We start from the raw sequence: 25,316 nt of genomic DNA on the forward strand, positions 1-25,316 counted from the left end.
TGACAATATAAAAAAAAAAGTTTCTTGAGCAGCAAATTAGCATATTAGCGTGATTTCTGAAGGATCATGTGACACTGAAGACTGGAGAAAAGATGCTGAAAATTCAGCTTTGACATCAGGAATAAATTACATTGAAAATATTTTCAATTTCAAATAGAAAACCGTTAATATTTCACAATATTAATTGTTTTTTTCCGTATTTTTACCAGTTAAATCCAGCCTCAATAACATTAAAAAAACCTTTGAATTTGAACTTTGAATTGAAGAAAAGACAAGAACATCGCAAGCGTGAGGTTTTAAATTAATTTATAAAAAAAAAGCATTGACCCACTGAAGCAGAACAAACATCAATCATATTTTTTTTGCGTTTGTTTGAAACGCATATAACCCGTCAGACTCACCGGCCTGACCAGAATCAAATCATTAAGCAGACAGAATAGGCCTACACCAATACAGCCTAAAAAGAAAAGGGAACGAAACGGAAAGGAAACAGGGAAAAAAGTACACAAAAAAAAACAGTCTAATCAAGTGCAGATCTGGTCTGATTCAAAGCAGTTTCTCGTATCTTGTTTTTTTTTTTTCCTGGATTACATCGGCGGCTCAGGTACGTTTGTCTAGTCCGTTACATGCAAGCTGGATGAAAACAGTTCGACTACACATGGAAATGACACGTCCACTCGAGCATCTGTATGAAAATATGTCGGTGTAACAAAGCCAGTTTTGCTAAGATTTAAAAATAAACAGAAAAGGAAAAACATAGGAAGGAAATACTCCACTGATACATTTTTAGCCATCTTAGAAAAGAAACCGCTTAGTTTCACAAAACAGAAAACGGACACAGACTTCTGCTCATATGCTGCTGCTGCTTATATATATTGTTATTATTACTTTTTAAAACGTCTCTATAAATGAAAACACGCCCAGATCCTATGCTCCATGTATGAACGAAAAAATACTGCATATTATCCACTACGACGGCTACAGGGGATTGTGGGGGATGCTGTCAGGCTAGCTGCCGAAAGTTTAGGAATATCTGATGTGTTCCCTTTGGCTCCACGTACAGCCCTAGTATGCACTATTTTAAAAAAGACAACCTATTTGTGGTTCATGGAGTGTAATTCCATTCCAGGACATCCTCTTGGCTTTTCACCCTCCGTAAGTGGACTGCCAAACTTTGGAATGTTGGATCGAAGCCAGTGTTCCGCTATCAGCGCCAAAAAAAAATCCAGATTCCGCAAGCGGTAGTTCTGGAATTCTCAGTCTGCTGTGAGCAACACACGAGTTCCGGAGATTCTAGAATCCTTTTGAGTCCGCAGCGGATCAACATCTGCATATCCGGAGGGCATTTTTCCTTTCAATTTTGTCTGCGAGTCACTAAAAATCACCATGACTCCCAAAGAACGGAATCCGAGCAGATCGAACGCCTCCAACCTCTGTTGAAGTCTGCAATAAAATGCCCAGTTACAAACCAAATGGCAGTTGCTCTTGTGTTTCGAGGTGCGAGTTTTTGTTCAATCAGGCGTTTGAGTATTAAAACGGAAAACAGGCAGAAGGGTTGGTGCGGAAAATGACAGTAACGGATAGTATTTTATGCATTTGGTTCTTTTTTGACGTTTTTGCTTCGGTTCAAAGAGTTATTATCCAAGCCTTCAGTTTTGGCACCGTGAGCTGCTGGATTGAAAACCGTGATGAGAACGAGAAAAAGGAAAAGAGAAAACCAGAATAAAGGGAGGGAAAGTGGTGGTGGTGGTTAATGGGTGACTAGTTGTGCTGGTTGGTGGAGTTTGTGTCCGCAGCGGTTCCGTTCGGGTCGGTGGTGACTGCGTGTTCTTCGTCCTCGATTTTCAATCGTTTGCTCTCCGGTGGCTCGCTCCCGTTTTCTCCGTTCTGCCGCTTCGTGGGGAGGGAGGCGGACGCCGAGGCGTGAGTGGCCAACATGTGTAAAGGACTCGACACTGGACACAAACAGAAAGAGATGCTTGACATTAAAATCCTCTCTCAAGTCTTGGGTTGCTGTGCTATCTGAGATTCCTTATTATTAATAAACATTATTATTATTTCTAAGAAAATATATTACTAATACTACTGTAAAACAACTGCACTGTAAATGTAAAAACAAAATGAATAAGTATACTTTCAAAAGTTAAAGTCTTGAGCACTGGGGTTTGACATTAGAATTCACTTTTGTTTCACTTCAAAGGGTTAACAGCAGTTGTAAAAAAAATAAATCATAAGTTTATTAATTATATGACATTGCAGTAGTAAAATTACAATATATATAACTACTTTTCTTCACTTTCAAGACTTTAAGCCTTGAGCTTTTGGTTTTCTATGACATTAGAATTCATTTTTGCTTAGCTTCAAAGGGTTAACAGCAGTTGTGAAAATAAATAAATAATTGTTTTACTTTACAATAGTAAAATTACAATGCATATGACTTCATTTCTTTACTTTTGAAGAGTTTAAGCCTGGAGCTTTCGGTTTTCTTTGACAGAATTAATTTTAGCTTCACTTCGAAGGGTTAACAATGGTTGTAAAAAAAAAAAAAAATGAATATTTCATTAGAATATTAATTATATTACTTTACAGTAGTAAAATTACAACATTTCCAACTTAATTTCTTCACTTTCAAGCCTTGAGCTTTCGGTTTTCTTTGAAATAATTAATTTTTGCTTCACTTCAAAGGGTTAACAATGGTTGTAAAAAAAAATATATTTCATAAGAATATTAATCATATTACTTTACATTGGTAAAATTACAATATTTCCAACTTAATTTCTTCACTTTCAAGAGTTTAAGCATTGAGCTTTTTTGACATTAGAATTAATTTGTGCTTTGCTTAAAAAGGGTTAACAGCAGTTGTGCAAAATAATATTCGATAAAAAGTATAACAATTAATTTACAGTAGTAAATAAGAATTGTGACTTAATTTAATCAATTTCAAGAGCTTAATCTTTGAGTTTTTGGTTTTCTTTGACATTAGAATTAGCCTAATTTTTGATTTGCTTCAAAGGGTTAACAACAGTTGTAAAAAAAATGGAACGTTTCATAAGTATATTAATTGTTTTACTTTACAGTAGTACAATTATAGCATTTCCAACTTAATTTCTTCACTTTTAAGAGTTAAAGACTTGAGCTTTTGGTTTTCTTTATAGATTTTAGAATTCACTTTTGCTTCACTTTAAAGGGTTAATGAATATTTAATAATAAATATATAAATTATTTTAATTTAAGTCATAAGTATTGTAATTTCACTACTATTATTTCTTCTTCACATTCAAGAGTTAAAGCCTTGAGCTTTTACTTTGGGATGGACTGAGCTAGAGAAATTTGAAAAAAAAAAAAATTACAGTATATTCACTATAGAAATGTACAGTAAATATAGAAATATAATATAGAAATGTCACTTGTATATTTCTACAATACTGAAATGCCCATGACTTTAAGAGTTCATCAATTTTCATGACTTCTTCAGTTATGAAATGGGGGGAAACAAAAACCAAAAAAAGAATATGAATAGAAAGAAAAGAAAATCTGTATTCAAATTCTGCTATCCTGGAATGATATGATTAATGTTTAGTGTGATATCAGATGTGTGAATGAATACCTGCGTTAGCCTGGCTCTGTATCGCCGTGGCGATGGGCACTACATGAGTGCCATTCTGGGTGATAGTTTTGATTGGCAGTTGGTGCTGGCCCAATGGGGCTTGTTGCACTATGGTAACCATCTGGAGGGGTGTGGCTGCAGTGCTGCTTTGAATGATCCTATTGGCTGAGCCTATAGAGCCATGAGTGATGCCAGGAACTGACTCTACCTTCACTAAAGAGACAGAACACATTTTGTTACTGACATTATCTGAAGAAACCCAAACCAGGTCAAATGCCTGGACCCAAGCGCTCACCTTTGACCTCCTCTCCATTCTCCAGCGTTTCTGTTTTGATGGCGGGGTGCAGGTTTGCTCCGCCAACAGTACTGACGGCCACTGCAGGGATCTGATGCACCACGTGCACCGTCTGCATCAGCGGCTGCGCAGACGTGGAGGACGTGACGGGGGCGGCCACAGCGTATGTGACGGGTTTGATCGTCTGCGTTAACGGACGGTGGACTGCAATCAGAACCGGCTGTGTGGTGATGGGAGACGCTGAGAGAGAAAACAAGCACACACTTAGTGACGTTATGTAAACTAATTGATGCACTATTGACACACAGATTCAGACAGATACAGATAAGCAGTGCTATTTTAGTATCACTGAGATCCTATTTTACAGATTGTATTAATATTTCAAACAATTGTTTATTTCATATTTTCAGTTTCCATTTTAAATATAAGTTTTAGTAATTTTGTTGTAGGTTTTAATATTTTATTTTTCTTATTATTTATGTCTATACAGTTTTTATTTTTATTTCAGTAATGTTCATCAAGCTTAAACTAAAATGAGAACTATTACCTAAGTTTTTTTTCTTTTATTTTTTGTTCCATTTAAATGTTATTTTATTTGAAATAAAAATGTTTTTTTAAGGTTTCATTTACTATAATAACCCTGCCGATAATCTGCAATTGTTTTTGTTAAGACCCATAACAAAAACACAAATAAACAACTAAATAAATCACATTTAATTACATTTAAATAAGTAGTCTACGATTTTATTGTAAACTAATATACAGTGTTGCACAGATTTGGACAGATACCGATAATCTGTAATTATTTTTTGTTAAGGTCCATAACAAAAACACAAACAAATAAATAAATACAATTTAATTAAATTTAAATGAGTAGTCTACAATTTTACTGTAGACCAGGGGTGGCGAACGCCGGTCCTGGAGAGCCGCAGCCCTGTAATTTTGCTTCAACCCTAATCAAACACACCTGAACAAGCTAATCAAGGTCTGAAGGCTTACTAGAAAGTTACAGGCAGGTGAGTTTTAATTAGGGTTGGAGCTGAACTCTGCAGGGCTGCAGCTCTCCAGGACTGAAGTTCGCCACCCCTGCTGTAGACTAATATACAGTGTTGCACAGATTCTGACAGATACCGATAATCGGTGATTATTTTGATATTAAGTAAATAAAAATGATAGAAATTATAAAAAAATAGATCAGCAGGGCTCCAGACTAACTATTTTTACTAGGAGCACTGTAGTCCCTGACTGAAAATTTTTAGGAGCACAAGCAGAAAATTTAGGGACACACCTTAAATCAGCCTGCAATGCAATCATTCACATATTTTCCCCATTTTAACTGTATTACTGACAAATGCTTTGAAAATAAATAGACTATATATATATATACACAGTGGTGTGAAAAAGTGTTGGCCCCCTTCCTGATTTCTTATTTTTTCGCATGTTTGTCACAGTTCAATGTTTCAGATCATCAAACAAATTTAAATATTAGTAAAAGATAACACAAGTGAACACAACATGCAGTTTTTAAATGAAGGTTTTTATTATTAAGGGAAAACAAAATCGAAAACTACATGGCCCTGTGTGAAAAAGTGTTTGCCCCCTAAACCTAATAACTGGTTGGGCCACCCTTAGCAGCAACAACTGCAATCAAGGGTTTGCGATAACTTGCAATATTAACAACAGTAACATGTGCAAAATCTAATTTTTATGTTGAAAAGACATATATTGTACTCTTATTAGATGTACCATAATTCCTCTATAGTCTTATATGAAACTGACCAACAACTTACTTGACCAACAAGTGATTATGTGTGATTTAGTTGCAAATTGAAGAAAAGTTTGTTTTTCAAAGCACTTTGTGATGTTTTTACTTCATACACAAAAAACATCAAAACTCTGGCAAAATCTGATTTCTTGATGATTTGATATTTTATAATAGTGATTTTATAATTATTTTATAATTTCAAAATATAAAGGAAAAAGTATAAATGAATGACTAATAAGCCAATAAGTGCTCCTCTGCTGTCATCTACAAGTTATAATGGTGATTTGATGTATTTTTTTATTTTACATAAGTGTTTGTTCACCACAGTATATTTTGGTCATCCCATTGAAAATAACATTCAAATTGGATCATTTAGAAGCTTTAAAGTGCTGGAAACAGTTGTGTGAAATGCTTGTAAGTCATTGAAAATTGCAACAGTGTCGCGAAATCAACTTTAGTTCCCGAGTAAAGCTGTTCTGAGCTCAGACAAGTTTGTTTGCATCGTGGTCCGAGCTGTTAAACGGTCCGCGCTGTGCAGCTCAAACGAGTAGCAGGATTTTGTTTCGCTATTGTTTCGTTTGCCGTTTGATGTTTCTCAAATGCAACAGAAATGGGAACGTGAGTTGAACAACGTGGTGGTCGCGCCAGTGCGACCGCCCACAAAATTTACTTGCACCGGCAGAAAAAATGGTCGCAAAATGCGACCATTTGGTTGCAGTCTGGAGCCCTAATTAGTCTACAATTATACATTAAATATTATTGAAATCAGACCAATATAGATAATACAAATAATAAAAAATTATAATAAAGATCATGAGTTTCTTAGAGTAAAAGATCAACACAAGTGGATGTTTGATTATTTATGTTTGAGTACCTGTGGTATTCTGGGTAAAACGGGCCTCTTGAATCACAGCTAGCTTGGTTTGGACGGCAGCAACAGAAGCAGCAGCAGGGGGCGGGGCAGAGGCAGGCTCTGGCTCCATGGGAACAGGTGAGCCTTCCCGTGATAGGCTGTCGGGGGTCTGCACACCGCTGGAGTGGGCGGAGTGAACGCCCGAGTGATTGGGCGACGCCGGTGCGCTCCTGTCATCAGAGACCAACACGTCAGGATGCATTTTACATACATTACCGCTCGAAAGTTTGGGGTCAGTAAGATTTTTTCAAAATAAATTAATACTTGTATTCAGCAAGGATGCATTAATTTGATCATAGGGGACAGTAAAGACAAAAGATTTCTCAAATTAATGCTGCTCTTTTGAACTTTCTATTCATCAAAGAATCCTGAAAAACAAAATGTTTCAGACTTTCCACAAAAATACGAAGCAGGATGATTGTTTTCAACATTGATAAGAACTTTGTATGCTTAAAGGTCAGTGCTATGACCCTGACCTGGATGAGAGGGGTCCCAGCGGGGTCCTGAAGCACGGGACGCCCCGTGGCCGGCGTTTCCTGAATGCCTGCTCCACGAGTTTGCTCTCAGATGACGGGTCTATCCTCCAGAATGAGCCCTTGCCCGGCTCTTCCTGTGAGCGTGGGACTTTGATGAAGTACCGATTCAGTGACAGGTTATGACGAATCGAGTTCTGAAACAGAGGAATTCATTCATACTGTCAAGTGACATCGTCATCCATCTGATGCATAGATTCTGACAGACACAGTAAGCAAGTAACTATTTTTGTAATTTTGTTATTTTTTATAAACTAAATTATAAAAAAAATAAGAAATTAAGTCTGTTCAGTTTAAACAGCATCGTCTTCAGCTGATCTGACGGTGTGGTACTGACCTGCCAGCCTTTATCTGCTGTCCTGTAGTACGGGTAGTTCTTGGTGATGTGTGTGTAGATGCCGTTTAGTGTTAGCTGCTTGTCCTGCGCCATCGTTACTGCCTGAACGATCAACTGAGCATACGAGTACGGGGGTTTGGAGTCATCCTAGAGAAACAGAGACAGATGATTAGAAGATTTGACCTTTAAGATAAACTAATTTAGATTCTATCAATAGTTTTTAGAGTACTTTTTGAGAACAACATTTTTGAATAATTAATATTTTTAATGCTTTCATGTTTTTGAAAGAAGCCTCTTCTGTTCAACAAGACTGCATTTATTTGATTACAAATACAGTAAAAAACTGTAAAATATTATTACAATTTAAAATTACTCCATTACTCCAGTCTTCAGTGTCACATGATCCTTCAGAAATATAATATAAATCTAATCTAATATGATTATTTGCTGTTCAAGAAACATTTCTAATTATTATCAATGTTGAAAACATTTGTGCTTCTTATTTTTGTGATAAACCGAGACATTTTATTTTTCAGGATTCTTTGATGAATAGAAAGTTCAAAAGAACAGCATTTCTTTGAAATACAACAATAATGTAACATTATAAAATCACCTTTGGTCAATGTAATGCATCCTTGTTAAATAAAAATATTAAATTTCTTTCTTTCTTGTTTTTTGTAATCACACTTGCCTGAAACATTTGAATGATCACCATTTCCACAAAAATATTGAAGCATATTAGAATGATTTCTGAAGGATCATGTGACACTGAAGACTGGAGTAATGATGCTGAAAATTCAGCTTTGATCACTAAAATAAATTACAACTTAATGTATATTCAAACAGATAACAGTTATTTTAAATTGCAATAATATTTCACAATTTAACTGTTTTTACCGTATTTTTAATCAAATAAATGCAGCCTTGGTAAGCAATAAGAGATTTCCTTCCAAAACATTAACAAAAATCTTAATTCCTAACTTTTGACTGGTATTATAGATGTCTCTGGTTATTACATCTGATAGTGTGAGGTTTATCAGTACAGAAATTTTGTTACCTTTGGACTGTCTCCTTCTGATGCCTCTTTGTCGTTCTCAGACTGAGAGTTATCATTCATGAGCTGCAGGTCAGGCACGATCCTGCCCAGTCTGTAACCGGACGATCCCGCACCACGCGGACTGGATGGACACGAGTTGGCAGCGCTGACAGAGAAACGACAGAGAAATGTATTACCAAACACTCCAAAACCATCATCTGAAATAGAGTGATGGAAACAGATGGACCGCAGGAAAGGAGGGAGTTTAATTTTCTATGCAGAACAGGAAACTGCCTCATTTGTGTAGCAGCCAAACTCAATTAAATCAATCAAATCAAAGTAGCCCATAAAGGGACAAAGCTGCAGCTGCAATTCAAACTCAAACACACAAAATCACCAGCTTGAAATGAACAAGAACATCACAGTTTCTGTTCCAAATGCACTTGAAATCTTTTAAAAAAAGCTTTCATATCATTCTGTTATAAATTATATCTTAACAGTCAGCCAGTGTTGTTTTCATTAAAAGTAATTAAAAAAAAACGCTTTGTTCCTGATGGTGTGTGTTGGTAATGATGTGTTTGTTCCTGATGGTGTGTGTTGGTAATGATGTGTTTGTTCCTGATGGTGTGTGTTGGTAATGATGTGTTTGTTCCTGATGGTGTGTGTTGGTAATGATGTGTTTGTTCCTGATGCTGTGTGTTGGTAATGCTGTGTTTGTTCCTGATGGTGTGCGTTGGTGATGCTGTGTTTGTTCCTGATGGTGTGCATTGGTGATGCTGTGCTTGTTCCTGATGGTGTGCGTTGGTGATGCTGTGTTTGTTCCTGATGGTGTGCGTTGGTGATGCTGTGTTTGTTCCTGATGGTGTGCGTTGGTGATGCTGTGTTTGATCCTGATGGTGTGCGTTGGTGATGCTGTGTTTGTTCCTGATGGTGTCCGTTGGTGGTGTGTTGGTAATGCTGTGTTTGTATCTGATGGTGTGTGTTGGTAATGAAGTGTTTGTACCTGATGGTGTTTGTTGGTAATGCTGTGTTTGTACCTGATGGTGTTTGTTGGTAATGCTGTGTTTGTACCTGATGGTGTTTGTTGGTAATGCTGTGTTTGTACCTGATGGTGTTTGTTGGTAATGCTGTGTTTGTTCCTGATGGTGTGTGTTGGTAATGCTGTGTTTGTATCTGATGGTGTTTGTTGGTAATGCTGTGTTTGTATCTGATGGTTTGTGTCATTAGTGATGTATTTGTACCTGATGGTGTGTGTTGTTTATAAAGTGTTTCCTGGTGGTGTGTGTTGTTATAGTGTTTGTACCTGATGGTGAGTGTTGGTAATGCCGTGTTTGTACTTGATAGTGTGTGTTCGTAATGATGTGTTTGTACCTGATAGTGTGTGTTCGTAATGATGTGTTTGTTCCTGATGGTTTGTGTCGTTAGTGATGTGTTTGTACCTGATGGTGTGTGTTGGTAATGCTGTGTTTGTTCCTGATGGTGTGTGTTGGTAATGCTGTGTTTGTACCTGATGGTGTGTGTTCGTAATGATGTGTTTGTTCCTGATGGTTTGTGTCGTTAGTGATGTGTTTGTACCTGATGGTGTGTGTTGGTAATGCTGTGTTTGTTCCTGATGGTGTGTGTTGGTAATGCTGTGTTTGTACCTGATGGTGTGTGTTCGTAATGATGTGTTTGTTCCTGATGGTTTGTGTCGTTAGTGATGTGTTTGTACCTGATGGTGTGTGTTATTTATAAAGTGTTTCCTGATGGTGTGTGTTGTTTATAAAGTGTTTGTACCTGATGGTGCCGGTGGGCGAGGGCAGGGGGCTCATGAGGTGAGCGATGTTATCTGGGATGTTAATGGTTAAAGGGGAGATCTGTGGCTGAACCGCTTTCACCGGAGACTCCAGTTCCTGCTTCTCACGCTTGACGCTCGCCAGCGCAGTGAACGTGATCTTGATGTTCGTACTGGGGAACCGAAATGTGCACCTGAGAAAGAGAGAGAAAGCGATTATGCAACTTAAAAGATATAATCGTTATGGATCGAACAAGCATTAACATGAACCTAAGAATGAGATCTGCAGCCAAAACAAAGCTTCACGCTTCCAAAACACATGGGTGGAGCGTTTAAGGTAGAGAAGAGGGCGTTTAACATTTAAAGATGGGTCTAAAATCATAATATCAATCTATCGTTTTTACAAACAATTAACAAAGAAATACATTCAGCTCATGTTTTACAAATTAGTCCATTACAAGCATTATCCAAGCACATTAAAGCTGTTTACATGGAAACTGAAATCACAAAAACAGGCAGAGAAACAGAGAAACTCACAGTTTAGGATGTTTATATGTGCAGTCAGTTCAATAAGTGTAATCGGTTTATTAAACGCATGTAAACGCATGTAAACACTGTTAACGTGCTTCAAACAGAAGTTTTCTTTGACTAAGATGACTGTGGCAATAAAGCCCAGGAGTATAAGTAGATCCCCAAGTGATGCTAAAATTAACCACCCCTTGACGAAGTAATATTCAGTTTTAACACTAACAGCCCCATGAGTAAACAAGTAATTTCACCCATCAAAACACAGCTCACACAGAAACCAGTTATTTTAGCACTGCTAATCATACAGCATTACAATAAGATACCGTGTTCTATAAATAATAATAAAATGTACTAATAAATACATTTTCCAAAATAAAATGCCACTGAAAAAAGCCCTTTATTTAAAAAAGTTAAATATTAATATTGTTATATTTATTTATACTAATAATATATTATTCATACTGACAAACCTTTTTGGATAAACCTTAGCTATGGTTCAGTTGGAAGATTTCGCCAGTGCTGTCCCGCGAACGCGAGGTCTGACTTTCCCGGAGAAGTGTCACCTCTCTCGGCGTCTGCTCTGTGCAGTGAGCGGCAGAGAAGCAGCGCATTCAGTTGGCCGCAACGCAGCCGACTCGTCAATAAATGAGTACAAAACAGCGTTTCCTAGCACCTGTCGCTTACTGATTGTTTGGAATTATAAATATGAGCGTAGTTCATATCACATGCACTTTTTTGTTTGTTGGTTTTTTTTTGTTTGTTACTCAGACGCAGGCAGTGCACTGCATGAGACAACAAAGTAATATAGCCAAAAAAAACGCATAGCCACTCTTTAGTGTAGATGCATGTTGATTTTATCAGACAATGCCGCGATTATAAATGAGAGTGACTCCTGGTTAACATTAAAAGGGGTCGTGTTTAGTCACTATTTAGTGTGGTATTTTTTGACAATATTCACTCATCATGACAGTAAAATAGGGCATTCTAAGTCAATATACTGCAGTATTTCCTCTCTCAATCAGTAGAAAATATGGTTAACACCCGGTCATGCATGAAAAAAAAAATACCGTCATGTACCGTGAAACCGGTATAATTTTGAAAAATACCGTGATATAAATTTTTGGTCACACCGCCCAACACTAATATACACACACATTGAGCATATATGAATCTGATGTATTTAGTTTTCATTCCACTGTAAACTAAATAATCAATAAATAAAAATAATAATTAAATGCATTAATAAAATCACAAATAATTATTCCAAAATAATTATAAATAATTATAACAATATTACAATTAAATTAAAAATGCATGTACTCTTCTAATCTTTCTCAATTAGGCTAAGTAAACATTGCTTCAAGTTTTTCCAAGTTATGAATTCTTGACACTGCTTTAGAAAGACTTTGATTTTTATATCAGTTTAATTCATTAACAACTACTTGTTAACCTGAGAAGACAAAAGGGAAAGAAAACACATCAAAACTGGTACATTTCTTAAAGAACACAAGCGCCCCCTTGAAGGAGTTCAGAAATGGTGGAGAGATTTTCCTCTCTGGTGGACAAGGGCCAGTCTCTCCACTCCGGCGTCATGGTCCATATGGTTGGCACTGGGCGCGTTGTTTCTGTGCCAAACCTTGTACTAAACTTTGTGCCAGGCCCCTGCAGACCTCGCACACAGGCCGGCACACATGCACACCAATCACACCCAGCGTCTTCAATTATCCCGAATCCTGCTTATTCACTAACAAATGAAAGAAGGATTTCATTCTGCCTTCGTTCAGGAACAGAGACGGCATTCGTACGTGTCTGGAATAAACACCGTCCGGAGTCAAGTTACGCCCAACATCCGGACTCAACTTTAAGAAACTAAAGCCGTGAGAAGAAACTGTGCTGATTTGAAATCAGTTTTTATTGCTTATGTGATTGACACTTTATTTTCAATTTCAACTTGATCATTAACTAGTTTACTTAAAGGCAGAGTAGGTGATCTGGTTAAAAAAAAAAAAATGTCATGCTGGTTGAAAGTCTCTTCACATCCACTTAATCACAAAGTTAAGTGGTCTAAATGTACTTATGTCTGTGGAAGGCGTAGGACCTTAGTATGTATTTGCATACCTCTGTGCACCCTGTTCACGCAGACATGATACGCCTATTGCAGATCGAGCGAGAATGGAAGGCGTTATTATTGTAATATTATGTGCTTTGTACTGTAATGTTTTCTCAGCGGTGAATGAGACATGAGGTAACATTGAAGCAGTCTCTCATCGCGTCACTGCTTAGCCTCTGCTTATTTTCAAGGCTTTCAAATGTACTTTCATTAAAAAAAAAAAAAGAACTTTAATAAAGTTTCTTACTTCTAACAAATAAGTTTTTGCTCAAAACTAACCAAAATTAAAAATAAATTGTTTATAATTTTCGCACAGGAGAGACTTAGTGTTGTTTCAAAACAAAAGGAAATATATATCGTTATCGGTATCAGCTATTGGCCAAAATGATTTGAAAAATATCGGCATATCGGATATCGGCAAAAATCTAATATCGAGCATCCCTACTTTTAAAGACCTTTTTCAGATCTACAGAAACCTTTTTTTTTTTTGGATCTTCTAAGTAGGGCTGGGCGATTTTGCAAAAAATTTAAATCTCGATTTTTCCAGTATGTTTGACCGATTCTCGATTTTTTACGATTTTTAACTAGTCAACTTGAAAATGTAACTACAACATGATTCAAGTTACGTTTTCTTTATTAACCCTCTAGTTAAAGAAAATTCTATTTCAAGTGCAGCACACATGAAGTTGTCAACATGATGTAAATGTTAAACAAATCACTTGTTAAATATCTTTGCAGAAAAGATGCAAAAACTACAACTACATACTGTACAAACTTGTCATATACATATTATGTGTTCAGAAATAATACGAGGAAAATTCTTCTAGAAAATCTCAAAAGTCAAGGACCTGCTGAAATAGTTCTACTCAGCCGTCATTGAGTCTGTTCTGTGCACTTCAATAACTGTCTGGTTTGGTTCAGCTACAAAATCAGACATCAGAAGACTACAGAGAACGGTTCGAACTGCTGAAAGGATTATTGGTGCTCCCCTGACCACCCTTCAAGAACTGTATACATCCAGAGTGAGGAAAAGGGCTCAGAAAATCACTCTGGATCCCTCACATCCAAGTTATCCCCTTTTTGAACTTTTGCCATCTGGCCGGTGCTTCAGAGCCACAAATACCAGGACAGCCAGGCACAAGAACAGTTTCTTCCCGCAGGCAATCTACCTCATGAACAGTTTCCCACATTATGCAATAAAAATGTGCAATAACCTTATATTTATTTTATACTTTGTCAACACAAAAGCGCATTCTGTGTGAATGGCACTTCGCCTATATTTATGGTCCTTCACAGAGCACGTCACACGTGAGCGGTTAATCACGTGCGCCGACATGCGGTTGGATCATTCTTTTCTATTTACTGTTAACTTTGGCATATTGTCAAAGTGTCTAATTCTAACGTTTGGTAATATTTCTATTCAAAATCGTGATTCCTCACTTTATAAAAAATAAAATCATGGCAAAACATTAAATTCGAATTAATCTATAAAATCGGAAATATCCCCCAGCCCTAGTGCCATCACAGTAAATAAATGCATTTTAAAATATAAAAAAAATAGAGAACATTTATTTTAAACTGTAATAATATTTCACGATATTACCATTTTTTACTGTATTTTTGAGCAAATAAATGCAGCCTTGGTGAGCATAAGAGACTTTTCAATTTGTTGTTTTTAATCTTACCAGACCCCAAACTTTCGAAAGCTAGTGTGTATATTGACCCTATACAAGTTAAGTGTTATAATTATTTATTTAATAAAACATATCAACTGAGTAGATTAGAATTATAACTAATTCCAATGTCTTAATTATTAATTATAATATTTTATTATGAGTAGACCAGAACACGTGGTCATTCTTACACTATAATCCAGAAATTTGATTTCAGTGATTTGGACTATAAGATGGACACTTGCTTCTTGCACTCTATGTTGCACTTTACTTTTGCTTTAAAAAAAGGGAGATGTCTGTTTAAATCTGTTGTTTACACATTTCTAAGAGTACTTTTAATACTTAAATGTTTTTTTATATTAATAACTTTTAATAATACAATTTTAACACTTGATTCTAGTAGACTCTAAACATTGCATTTATTTAATGTGAAAACCCAACTGTTGGGGTTAATTGAAACATATATTTTTTTTTAGGGATGTAACGATTAACCGCGAGCCGGTTGAAAATCAATTTAAATATGTGACGATTCAAATCGGTTGAGATGCTAAACAAATTGCGATTCAGGCAGAGGCAGGAGTTTATATGAATGTATGTCTGAGGGGAACTTACTGTCTTTCGATGGTATTTTTTCTTTTCCTCTTGCCTCTGTATAATGCATATTAAAGTTCATAAGTGCAGCACTGCTTTGTTTACAGCGGAAACCAAGGAAACGCTTTAAGCGCCACCTGCTGGCAGAGAGTTAATCTGCGTCTCATTCAGCTCGCCAGCTGTTTCGGTTTCATGCAGATATTTTTATGCATAATTTCACAAAAGAAACGTACAGTATTTTGTCCAAGCAATAATAAAAGGACACATTTAATTTATAATTTGTCTTAAATCTCATTTTGTAAAAAAAAATAATTGTTAATCGAATCGAATCGTGAGTTGAGTGAATCGTTACATCCCTATACACTACTGAATGGCAAAGTTGCAAGTTTAATAAAATGTTCTTTTTTTTTTTTTTTTTTTTTTTTTTGCGGGAAATTAATCGTTTAGATTAATCGATTAGTCGTTAGTGGCAGCCCTAAAATGTACTGAATCATTTAAAAAAAAAAAATGTCAAAACAACTTTACAGAAAATGCATGTTTACCCAAAAATAATAAACTTATGGTACACTTTTAAATACATTTTATTTTTTCAAAACAACTTTTATTTGCATTTGCATTTTTACCAAAAAAAAAAAACCTTACTGAATAATTTTTCAAAGTTGTTTTATTACTGAACCAAACTGAATCAACAAAGAACTGATTTTAACTGAATAATGTTTAGAGCTGCTTTACGATGAAACATAATTAGCCTACATTTGCAACACTGAATCACTAGGCTATTTTCTGGTTTATCACTGCAAAGCTGCTTAGATCTAGAAATCTGCATAAATAAAGATGACTTGACAGAAAATGCATGTTTGTTTAACAAAGTAGTAAATAAAATGCAACTGCAACATGATGCATTGTTTAAATGCATTTGATGTTAGTCAGTCAAACAAAATCATGAAGGATCTCACTGGTTTTATGTCAGAAGAGACGTCAAAGTCTGTGGCGAGTGACTTCATACCCTTTGTTTTTTTGCAAATACACCAAGGAAAAGTTGCTACATTATTCATCTGTAATAACAACAACAGTAAATATTTGAAGATATTAAATATTTTCAGCATGTTAAAGGGATAGTTCACCCAAAAATTCTGTCATTAATTACTCACCCTCATGTCGTTCCAAACCCGTAAGACCTTCGTTCATCTTCGGAACACAAATTAAGATATTTTTGATGGAATCTGAGAGCTGTCTGACCCTCCATAGACAGCAACACAACTGAAATGTTCCCAAGTCCAGAAACATAGCAAGTAGATCGGTAAAATAATCCATGTGACATCAGGGGTTCATCCGCAATTATACGAAGCTACGAGAATACTTTTTGAGCGCAAAATAAAATAAAATAACGACTTTATTCAACAATTTGTCTCCTCCGCATCACCCTGGTGCCATTTTGGAGAATATCCACTGATGTAAACAGCGTATGCTGTTCTGTGTCAGCTGTGTCACGTCGGATCTGTTTCCTACGTTGTTGTGATTTGATCTGAACGGAAACAGCGTATCCGTGTGACGCAGCTGACACAGAACAGTGAAACGACATGAGAGTGAGTAATTAATGACAGAATTTTCATTTTTGGGTGAACTAACCCTTTAAGCTTCACAAGTATATATGCGTACAACAGCTACAGCAGAGAAGGAGAACGGAGTCAAAAACGAGTTTACGTTATTGGCAGGGGTTTATGTGCTCAAAGACGGACCAAAGCACCAAACCCTAACGCTTTCCAGACAGAAACAACCCCATTCCCAGTGACTCACTGCCTTACAACAGGAAAAAAGTCACTATGCCGTTTTATAACAGATATTAAAACCTGACTCACTCATCCAGCATTCTAGTCTTGTCTACAGCCATGACAGTAAACCTAGACTTAGACTCAGAGGAAAAAAACAGGACTACAAAAACTATGAAGGCATATTTGACCTATAAAATTATGAAAATAAATATAATAAAGTCATTAGTAATTAATTTTTTTTTTTTTTTACTTCTAAATGTATAAAATTTAAAGATAAATAAAAATAAATAGGCTAAAAATACAGAGAAGTGTGTGTGTATGTAGATAAATATTGCTGTTTTTTGTTATCATTTTTGCACATAAATGAATATTTTCTGCTGTTAATATAATTATGTGGAAAATATTTTAGTAGATTTTTACTGTCTTTCTGTAAAATATTTTTAATCTGCTTGAATGCAACAGCTGTTTGGTCAAAATAATGCTTCCTCTGACAGAAGGAAAAAACACAAATATATAATAAAACATCAAACTTACATAAAAAAAAATGTTTAGCTGTATTGTCCATTTATAAATAAATAAATAAATAAAAATGACAACAATTTCCTAAGTATAGGAGAACTGTATACTAAACACTTCAAAGAAGGTCAAAAAGCTCCTTTAACTCTTTAATGAAAGGAATAATTAACTGACTAATTATCAAAATTTCTTCTATTTACACTTGCAGATTAATCTCGTTGATAAAATGTTATAAATATAAAATACAAAAAAATTACTTACCACGTAACACAAAACACAAAAATAAAACACCTACTAAAAAGAAAAACAAAAATTCACACTTCTAAAAAAATATTTTATTTAATTACCTGCATGTGCCTTAACCATTAACCCTTTAAGCCCGAGCACATGCACGAAAAAATTCAAAATCAAATTACTAAGCAACCCCTGAATGGAATAACACAATATAGGTATCCTTTTAAAGCTTAGAATCTTTTTAATGAATGTAATTTTTTTTTATCATCTCTTAACAAGCGCTAAGCAGTCCCTCTAAACCAGGGGTTTTCAACCTTTTAGGACATGCGCCCCCCCAAGTTTGTCTAATTTCACTCGCGCCCCACCAACATCCAACTACCCCCGATTCCCCGTTATACTGATGTACATTTGATATTTTCTTTACTGTGTACATTCACTTAAAACAACCGACTGTGCTTACAAGGATACTTGTCAAGACAGCCATTGGTATTCACCTGCTGTCTGAGAAGGCTATCTGTTTGTGCACTTCAGGTGTGTGAGCGGTGTGCATAGAAACGCTCTATCACAGTGCGTGAGTACCACATTGAGATGTCTTGGGCTTAAAATTACTTTAATGTTTAAAATGACAAGACTTAAAACACGTGAGAATGAAAAACTTTCTCGAGGAAGCAGCACTGGCCTGATCGTTAAGATAGTTTTGGGGGGCTAAGGTGACAGATAGGGGGGCTGAAACCCACCTAAAAAGGGTTTAGAACCGCCCCTGGTATAGCGTGCGTAATTATACTGAAACATAAATATATAACCAGTTTACCTGATTCAATGTGATGGCTGAGCCTGTTTCTGAGATAACAACATGCCAATCCGTGCTGGTATAGCGTGCGTAATTATACTGAAACATATATAACCAGTAGGGGTGCCGCGATATACCGGTATTGACGATAACCGTGATATTCAAATCACAAAATATCGACATCGTGTTAATTTAGGGTGTGACGATATACCGGTATTGGTGATAACCATGATATTTAAAATGAACAGGACACTTATGATAACACGACACGCAAATACCTGCGCCAATACCTGGTTGACCTCCCAGGTGGCAGTATTGCGCCTTAACACTGACACCTGTCACACAAGAAGAAGACTACTCCAAGAAGAACCAATAGTATCCATGCTGCGGGTCTGCAGATGAATATATCTCAGAAAAACCATGTTCAATATTATCCAGACAGTAAGTTGCCATTATTTTACTAGTCATTGAATGGGAAATGTTACATTAACCTGTTAACAGCGGTTTCCTGTTTTCATATATTTAAATAAAAGGGTGATTCTTTTAATTGAGCCTGTTTCTGAGATAACAACATGACAATCCGTGGTTGGATTTTCGACACGGCTAATCGTAAATCATCTTACACTATCAATTAGCGTGACCAGGGTTGCCAGGTTTTCACAACAAAACCCGCCTAATTGCTACTCAAAACTAGCCCAAAACTACAAAATCAGATTGCCCCCTAGTGGATGGCTAAAGATTTGTTAACTCATATTCATAAATTCTCAAGGGAACGTCTCTGAATGAACTGATGCTCGCGGCCCCCTTGACAGGTGCTGGCGCCCCCCTCAGGTTGAAAACCCCTGCTCTAAACCGAAGTGTACCGCGGGCGGGACACCCCCCTTCGCGACAATATTACTAATCATATTTTTCAAACCACTGCCTTGATCAACAAAAAATGGATATCATTTGAAAGCTTATAAACTGGAGCTAGTTTTTGTAAAAGAAGTCACCCCCAGACCCATTTGAAAATAATATATTGATGTCACCGTTTTACTTGTAACTTCATAAAACATAATCAAATCGTGGAACATTAGGCACCATTATTTAGAGCAGATTCTTCTGATTAGAAAGAGCCCAAAGCCACTATAATCTGTCATTTATATCTAAAGATATTCCTCAAGATTTTATAACTATAAATAATTTTATAAGTGTGTATGGCACTCAGAAAAAAAACAGTTTTTAACATTCCTTCAGGAGTCAAGAGCTAAACAAAAAGGCCTGTTTTGTTACAAAATACTGTAACTTTTCGATAGTTTATGCTATCACCACAAAATTTGAAACAGCTGGGGAGCATCATCAAAAAAGAATTTTCCTCCTACCTTATTTCTGTCCTGAGATATTGAATGTCAAATAAGACGGATATGAAAAATTTCTCTTGAGCACTCAAATTTTTCTTACAGAAAACCGGTTCTATTTTAGAACCGGTTCCAAATTTCCAAGAACCGGGTATTCGATAAGATGCGTGCATTTCGATTCTGCTTAACGATTCCTGCGTTCGCATCTGAATGTAATTAAAAACTATTTAAGTGCAGGAACGGAAAGAACTTGCGCCCTGTTTGCGTGCAGCGCACACGAAGCGTGAGCACAGAGAACAGAGGTCGCGGTACGGGTTCCCGGTTTGTGTCCGTTCTCGAACCGTTCCGTGTAGTTCCACTGTAGAAAAGGCTGTTCCGGGCCAAAACTGGCTTCTTTCATATTTGTCGACCAATATGCAGAAAACTACGTCAGTATATCATCACAAACACAGCTGTTTTTGTCTTACGTGAACATAAACAGATGAGAAAGAAAACACATGTACAGTATTTTTAGATCTGTGTGCGTTCGGAGTTAAAGAGACAGCAGCCTAATAAATGCGCTGCCTGTCATTAATGTTAATCAAAGAACAAAAGAAAATCATTCACTGATCTTGACTGAATATATTTAATAACTTTAATTGATTAATCTATATTTTATTTATGAAAAGAAAACTATGCAGTGTTTTTACATTTTAATTACAGTTTCTGTACCTGAAATTTGGTTCAGTTGTATTTATTTATGATATTGCTAATTGATTTGTTTGTTCCTATCTTATTACTGACTGTTTACTTGTCTTTAACACTTTAATATTTGAAATTGATATTAATCTAGTTGTTTTTGCTGTGGTATTTTTTTTTAAAGCTTAGGCAAAATTCCTCTTGCAGTGTTCTGTAGGCTGCTGATTTTTGCTCGTGTTATTCAGCTGCAACAGAATGCTTTGTAAAAAGACAGAATAAATGTTTGACATCTAAATGTTTGACTTCATTTTTTTTATATTGGAATCGAAACTAGGAACCGATAGGAATCGGAATCGATAAGCAGAATTGGAATCGGAATCGATAAAATTCAAACGATACCCAAACCTAGTTATGAGTCATTATTATTGTGTATGTCACTCAGAAAAACATCAACTTCAGTGAGGCAAAAATGCAAAAATGACTAAATTATGATGATAAATTATTAAATTATTTAAATATTAACTTTAACTAAATACTTTAGGTCAAAGGTTTTAGGCTGACAAAAAAAAAGTTGTGAATCTCTGTACTAAAGACTGAAAGAGAGTCTGAGAGACTGAAATGCTTTTTTCAAAACTCTTTCATCCTCTACATCTTCATTGCAATCAGTGGATTCACAGTGTTCTCGGAGACAGCGCAAACTCCCTCACAGATGACTGTCTGTTTCTTTCCAGAAGGTCAGTGGAGGTCAGTGTTTGGCTTTCTCTGTGTTCAGCCGAGGTGCATTTGTTTAGCATAGTCTTTTATGACATATTACAAACCAAAGAGCTTCTCCTGCTTTACCTGCCACCTCACGTAAAACCATCACAATAAAACACGGAAACACTGGGAAAAACACCACCTGGACTGAATGACTGATTTGGGATAGCATCAGTTGTTGACTGTGGCATTAAGTCAAGACTCAGCAGCGTGATTACATGATGAACGGCCAAAAATGTCAAAAGAACTATCTAAATGAGGATGCTTTTCACATTTCACCATGTTTAAATCCATTACGCAGATTTTCCCAAACAAAGTGGACAAAAAAATGCTGGAAAAAAAAGCGGTTTCTGTCGTTTCCTCATCATGACATCTGTGGAAACGTCAGCAGCTCTTTGTGCTGACAAAGAGCCAATCACAGCGAAACTCTGCTCTAATTAAATGCTCTTTAGCTTCTTGATCAATATTGTAACTCAAAGTGTCTCTACCTCAAACGCGCTGTCCATTATAGTCCATACAAACCATCTGGATGTCCTGCGTGTCTCAGCGGGTGCGACGGATTGATTTCTTGCTAATTACGGTATGTGGACGCAGCTCTTTTCTAATCTTCAGAGAAGTGGCAGTCTAATTAGCACAACATCCAGCACACTAACAACTTTAAAGACACGCAAAACTGCTGGTTAAGGACCGGCATTTAAAAACAAACTCATGTTGCAAGCCATTTTAGTGCAGTCAGCTATAAGTAATCCATTATAAGCCAAGCAATGCTTAGGTCATGGGTTCGATTCCCAGGGAAAATACCTTGAATATATATCAAACATATCTGAATGCAATTTACAGGGACAGTTAACCCAAAAATGTTAATTTTGTCATCATTTCCTCACTCTCAAGTTGTTCCAAACCTGTATGAGTTTCTTTCTTCTGCTGAACAGAAAAGAAGATGCTTTGAAGAATGTTGGTTACCAAACATTTGACGGTATCCAATGACTTCCATAGTATTTTTTTTTCCCTCATACTATGCAAGTCATTGGCTACCGTTAACTGTTTGGTTACCAGTATTCTTCAATACTGGTGTTCAATATATGGTGTTTTACAGCTGAAAGAAATTCATACAGATGATATTACGCAATATTATGCAGCGCCTGAAAATAGTCCCCAGCTAGGTAACTTCCAACTTGACCGGCACTAAGTTTGTGTAGTTGGTTATGTTGATGGAACCTAGCCTATTTTCAGGCGCTGCGTAATATCATTGCACCTGCTGCACCCATGGTACGGCAACAAAGTTCCTTGATTATTACGCCGGAATGAGAGTATCGTTCCTTGCCATATCAGCCAAGAAAATTGGACGCAACTTTTCATTTTCCGTCGGTCTTAGTACAAGATGTAACTACAGAAGAGTCAAGTTTTAAATTGGAAAAATATCGAAACTCTTTGGTCATTTTTGAGCGAGATGCTAACGGTCTAATCAGATTCAATGATCTATGCTAAGCTACAGCTAAAAGTGCTACCGCCAGACCCGGAGATCGGCTGAATGGATTCGAAAACGGTAAAACTCAACTGTTTAACTCTAGGGGAGTTGGAAAATGAGCCTATTTTCAAAAATAGTGGAGTGTTCCTTTAAGGGTGAGTAAATGATGACAATTAACATTTTTGGGTGAACAATCCCTTTAAGTCACTTTGGATAAAAGGCATACAAAATGGAATGGTCACAGAATTCTGCAAAATCTGGATGATTAAATCAAATGTAGGGGTGCTACTGAAAAAAATGAATTTGCAAATGTGTTTTAAATATTAAAACAGAACCCAAAAAACACACAATTTAAAAAAATAATATATATTATATATATCATTTTATATATACATTTTATGCCACTACACCATTTTAATCGTTTAATTAAAATTTCAAATTTAATTATTTTAAAGGAATAATTCACCCAAAAAAGAAAATTCTGTCATTTACTCACCCTCAAACCTGTAAAAAGAAGAAGAATGTGGGTAACTAACCAGACAGTTGACGGTAGCCATTGACTTCCATAGTATAGAAAAAAAACCTAAAGAAATTCATGGCTAGCAGCAATTGTTTGGTTACCAACATTCTTCAAAATATCTTTCACAGATGAAAGAAACTCATACAGGTTTGGAACCACTTTAGGGTGAGTAAATGATGACAGAACTTTCATTTTTGGGTGAACTTTCCCTTTAATCGATTCAACATCCTTTCTGATTAATAAAATGTAATTTAAACCACACTAAAGTGGAAAATACTAAATTTGGGAAACATTTTTTTTTAAACAGATTTTATAGAGCCCTAGCTTTAAAGAGAGATGTTGGCTATAAAAAGCCTTATTTTCATTTTCTGAAGCCACTTCATGTCTGTCAGCACAAAGACATCAGAGAATCTCTGCAACTCCATACGACTCAAACAAACATGTATGCTTCCTTATTTAGAAAGAGCTAATCAGTCAAACTGTATGTGCTCACTTCACTCTAAATGTGACACCGCATATCAAGATGAACATCTCGAGGTGATAAGTCTGTGTAGAATTCCACAGAAAGATTTGCAGGGCAGAAAATGGCTGTGCACAAAATTGCTTTTAAGGCTGCCATTGTAGGGTGCAACAGATTTGTTGTTATATTGAGATATGTGGGTCATGTGTTAAAAAAAAGCAAAAGGATAAGTGTGCACTACAGTCGTGCTCGACTTTATGATGTGCGAAAAAAGAAAAAGATACCTGAGAGGTACAAATCGACACTGCAAAATAATTCGGAAATACGCTGGCTAGCTGTGGGTGAGAGTTAATACAAATCAGACATTCACAACAGATAATGCGCCATCCAAAGGTCGACTTCACGATAATGTCAACACACCCAGATGTCCAACATCTTCAAGACAAACAAATAATGAAAAAGTAAACAGCTGACAGCAAACCTACCTAACAGACAGTCTGTGCTTTTCTGAGATGCACCAAAAAATAGCACTTAAGAAACAAAGAGCATACGATGCATATAATCAAGATATAATTCCTAGTTAACACAATCTCACCATCTCAGTATGTCTACACTCCAAGTGAGACAAAACCACACTCATTCTTTCATAACAAAACACATTTTCTCTTTCAGGCACATTTCTGACAAATATAACAGGTGATATTTGCATGCATATTTCTGAATATGCATGTAAATTAAAAACCAAGGGAGCTGCCTACCTTTGACAGCATCTTTGTGGCATTGCCCATGATGCCTAAAACTGCTGTACTAGGGATGTAACGATTCACTCAACTCACGATTTGATTCGATTCACGATTTTGATTTCACGATTCGATTCGATTCACGATTATTCTAAACAATTTTTAACAAAATGAGATTTAAGACAAATTATAAATGAAATGTGTCCTTTTATTATTGCTTGGACAAAAAGCTGCACATTTCTTAGTGAACTTGAAATATAACACTATAATAATATACTAATATAGCACTTGCATATTATTGCTCTTTTGTTGGTTTTGATTGCTTCTATTGTCCTCATTTGTAAGTCGCTTTGGATAAAAGCATTTGCTAAATAACAAAATTTAAATATAATGTAAATGTAAATAACAAAACTACATTGAAATTTTAAAACAAGCCCCAAATCAAATAAATAAGTAACACAAATCAAATAAATCTCTTCATATAAACAAACTAAGTCTTTGTCTGTGCTCTTTCCTTTTAAAATTAGAGGCAACCACTGCATTTTAATCATGATCCAAACAAAGATGCTGCATACATGCAACATGAGCAGTTTTTAATCTAAATTAGGTTGTATAATTTCGAAATTTGAAACAAAAACAGAATGGTTTGACTTCAGTTTTGTGAAACTATAAATAAAAATATCTGCATGAAACAGCAAAGCTGAATGAGATGCAGACTCACTCTCTCCAGCAGGTGGCGCTTAAACCGTTTCCTGGTTTCCGCTGTAAACAAAGCAGCGCTGAACTTACGAACTTTAATATGCATTATACAGAAGCAAGATGAATAGAAAAAATACCATCTAAACTTTACTAAAGACAGTAAGTTCCCCTCAGACATGCATTC

The 25,316-nt window shown here is 36.0% G+C and overlaps 1 protein-coding gene across 2 annotated transcripts in view; it reads right to left on the minus strand.

Moving 5' to 3' along the window:
• Positions 1-569: 569 nt before the first annotated feature.
• Positions 570-25,316, minus strand: part of LOC107695695 (forkhead box protein K2-like) — a 31,779-nt gene continuing 7,032 nt past the window's right edge. Inside the window, exons 2-10 of one of the 2 annotated variants that reach the window (XM_016495704.1) lie at positions 10,263-10,454; positions 8,508-8,652; positions 7,451-7,597; positions 7,057-7,250; positions 6,542-6,750; positions 3,903-4,142; positions 3,608-3,820; positions 1,763-1,955; positions 570-1,668 (exon numbers count right to left, since the gene is read on the minus strand). In XM_016495704.1, the coding sequence (XP_016351190.1) occupies positions 1,650-1,668; positions 1,763-1,955; positions 3,608-3,820; positions 3,903-4,142; positions 6,542-6,750; positions 7,057-7,250; positions 7,451-7,597; positions 8,508-8,652; positions 10,263-10,454 (1,552 nt within the window). In that variant the 3' untranslated portion in view covers positions 570-1,649. Of the gene's footprint in view, positions 1,669-1,762; positions 1,956-3,607; positions 3,821-3,902; positions 4,143-6,541; positions 6,751-7,050; positions 7,251-7,450; positions 7,598-8,507; positions 8,653-10,262; positions 10,455-25,316 lie in introns of both variants that reach the window. The other variant, XM_016495703.1, reaches the window with a different exon arrangement.

Source organism: Sinocyclocheilus anshuiensis, unplaced genomic scaffold (genome assembly GCF_001515605.1).
Source record: "Sinocyclocheilus anshuiensis isolate Anshui unplaced genomic scaffold, SAMN03320099.WGS_v1.1 scaffold1075, whole genome shotgun sequence".
In the NCBI taxonomy this organism is placed as follows: domain Eukaryota; kingdom Metazoa; phylum Chordata; class Actinopteri; order Cypriniformes; family Cyprinidae; genus Sinocyclocheilus; species Sinocyclocheilus anshuiensis.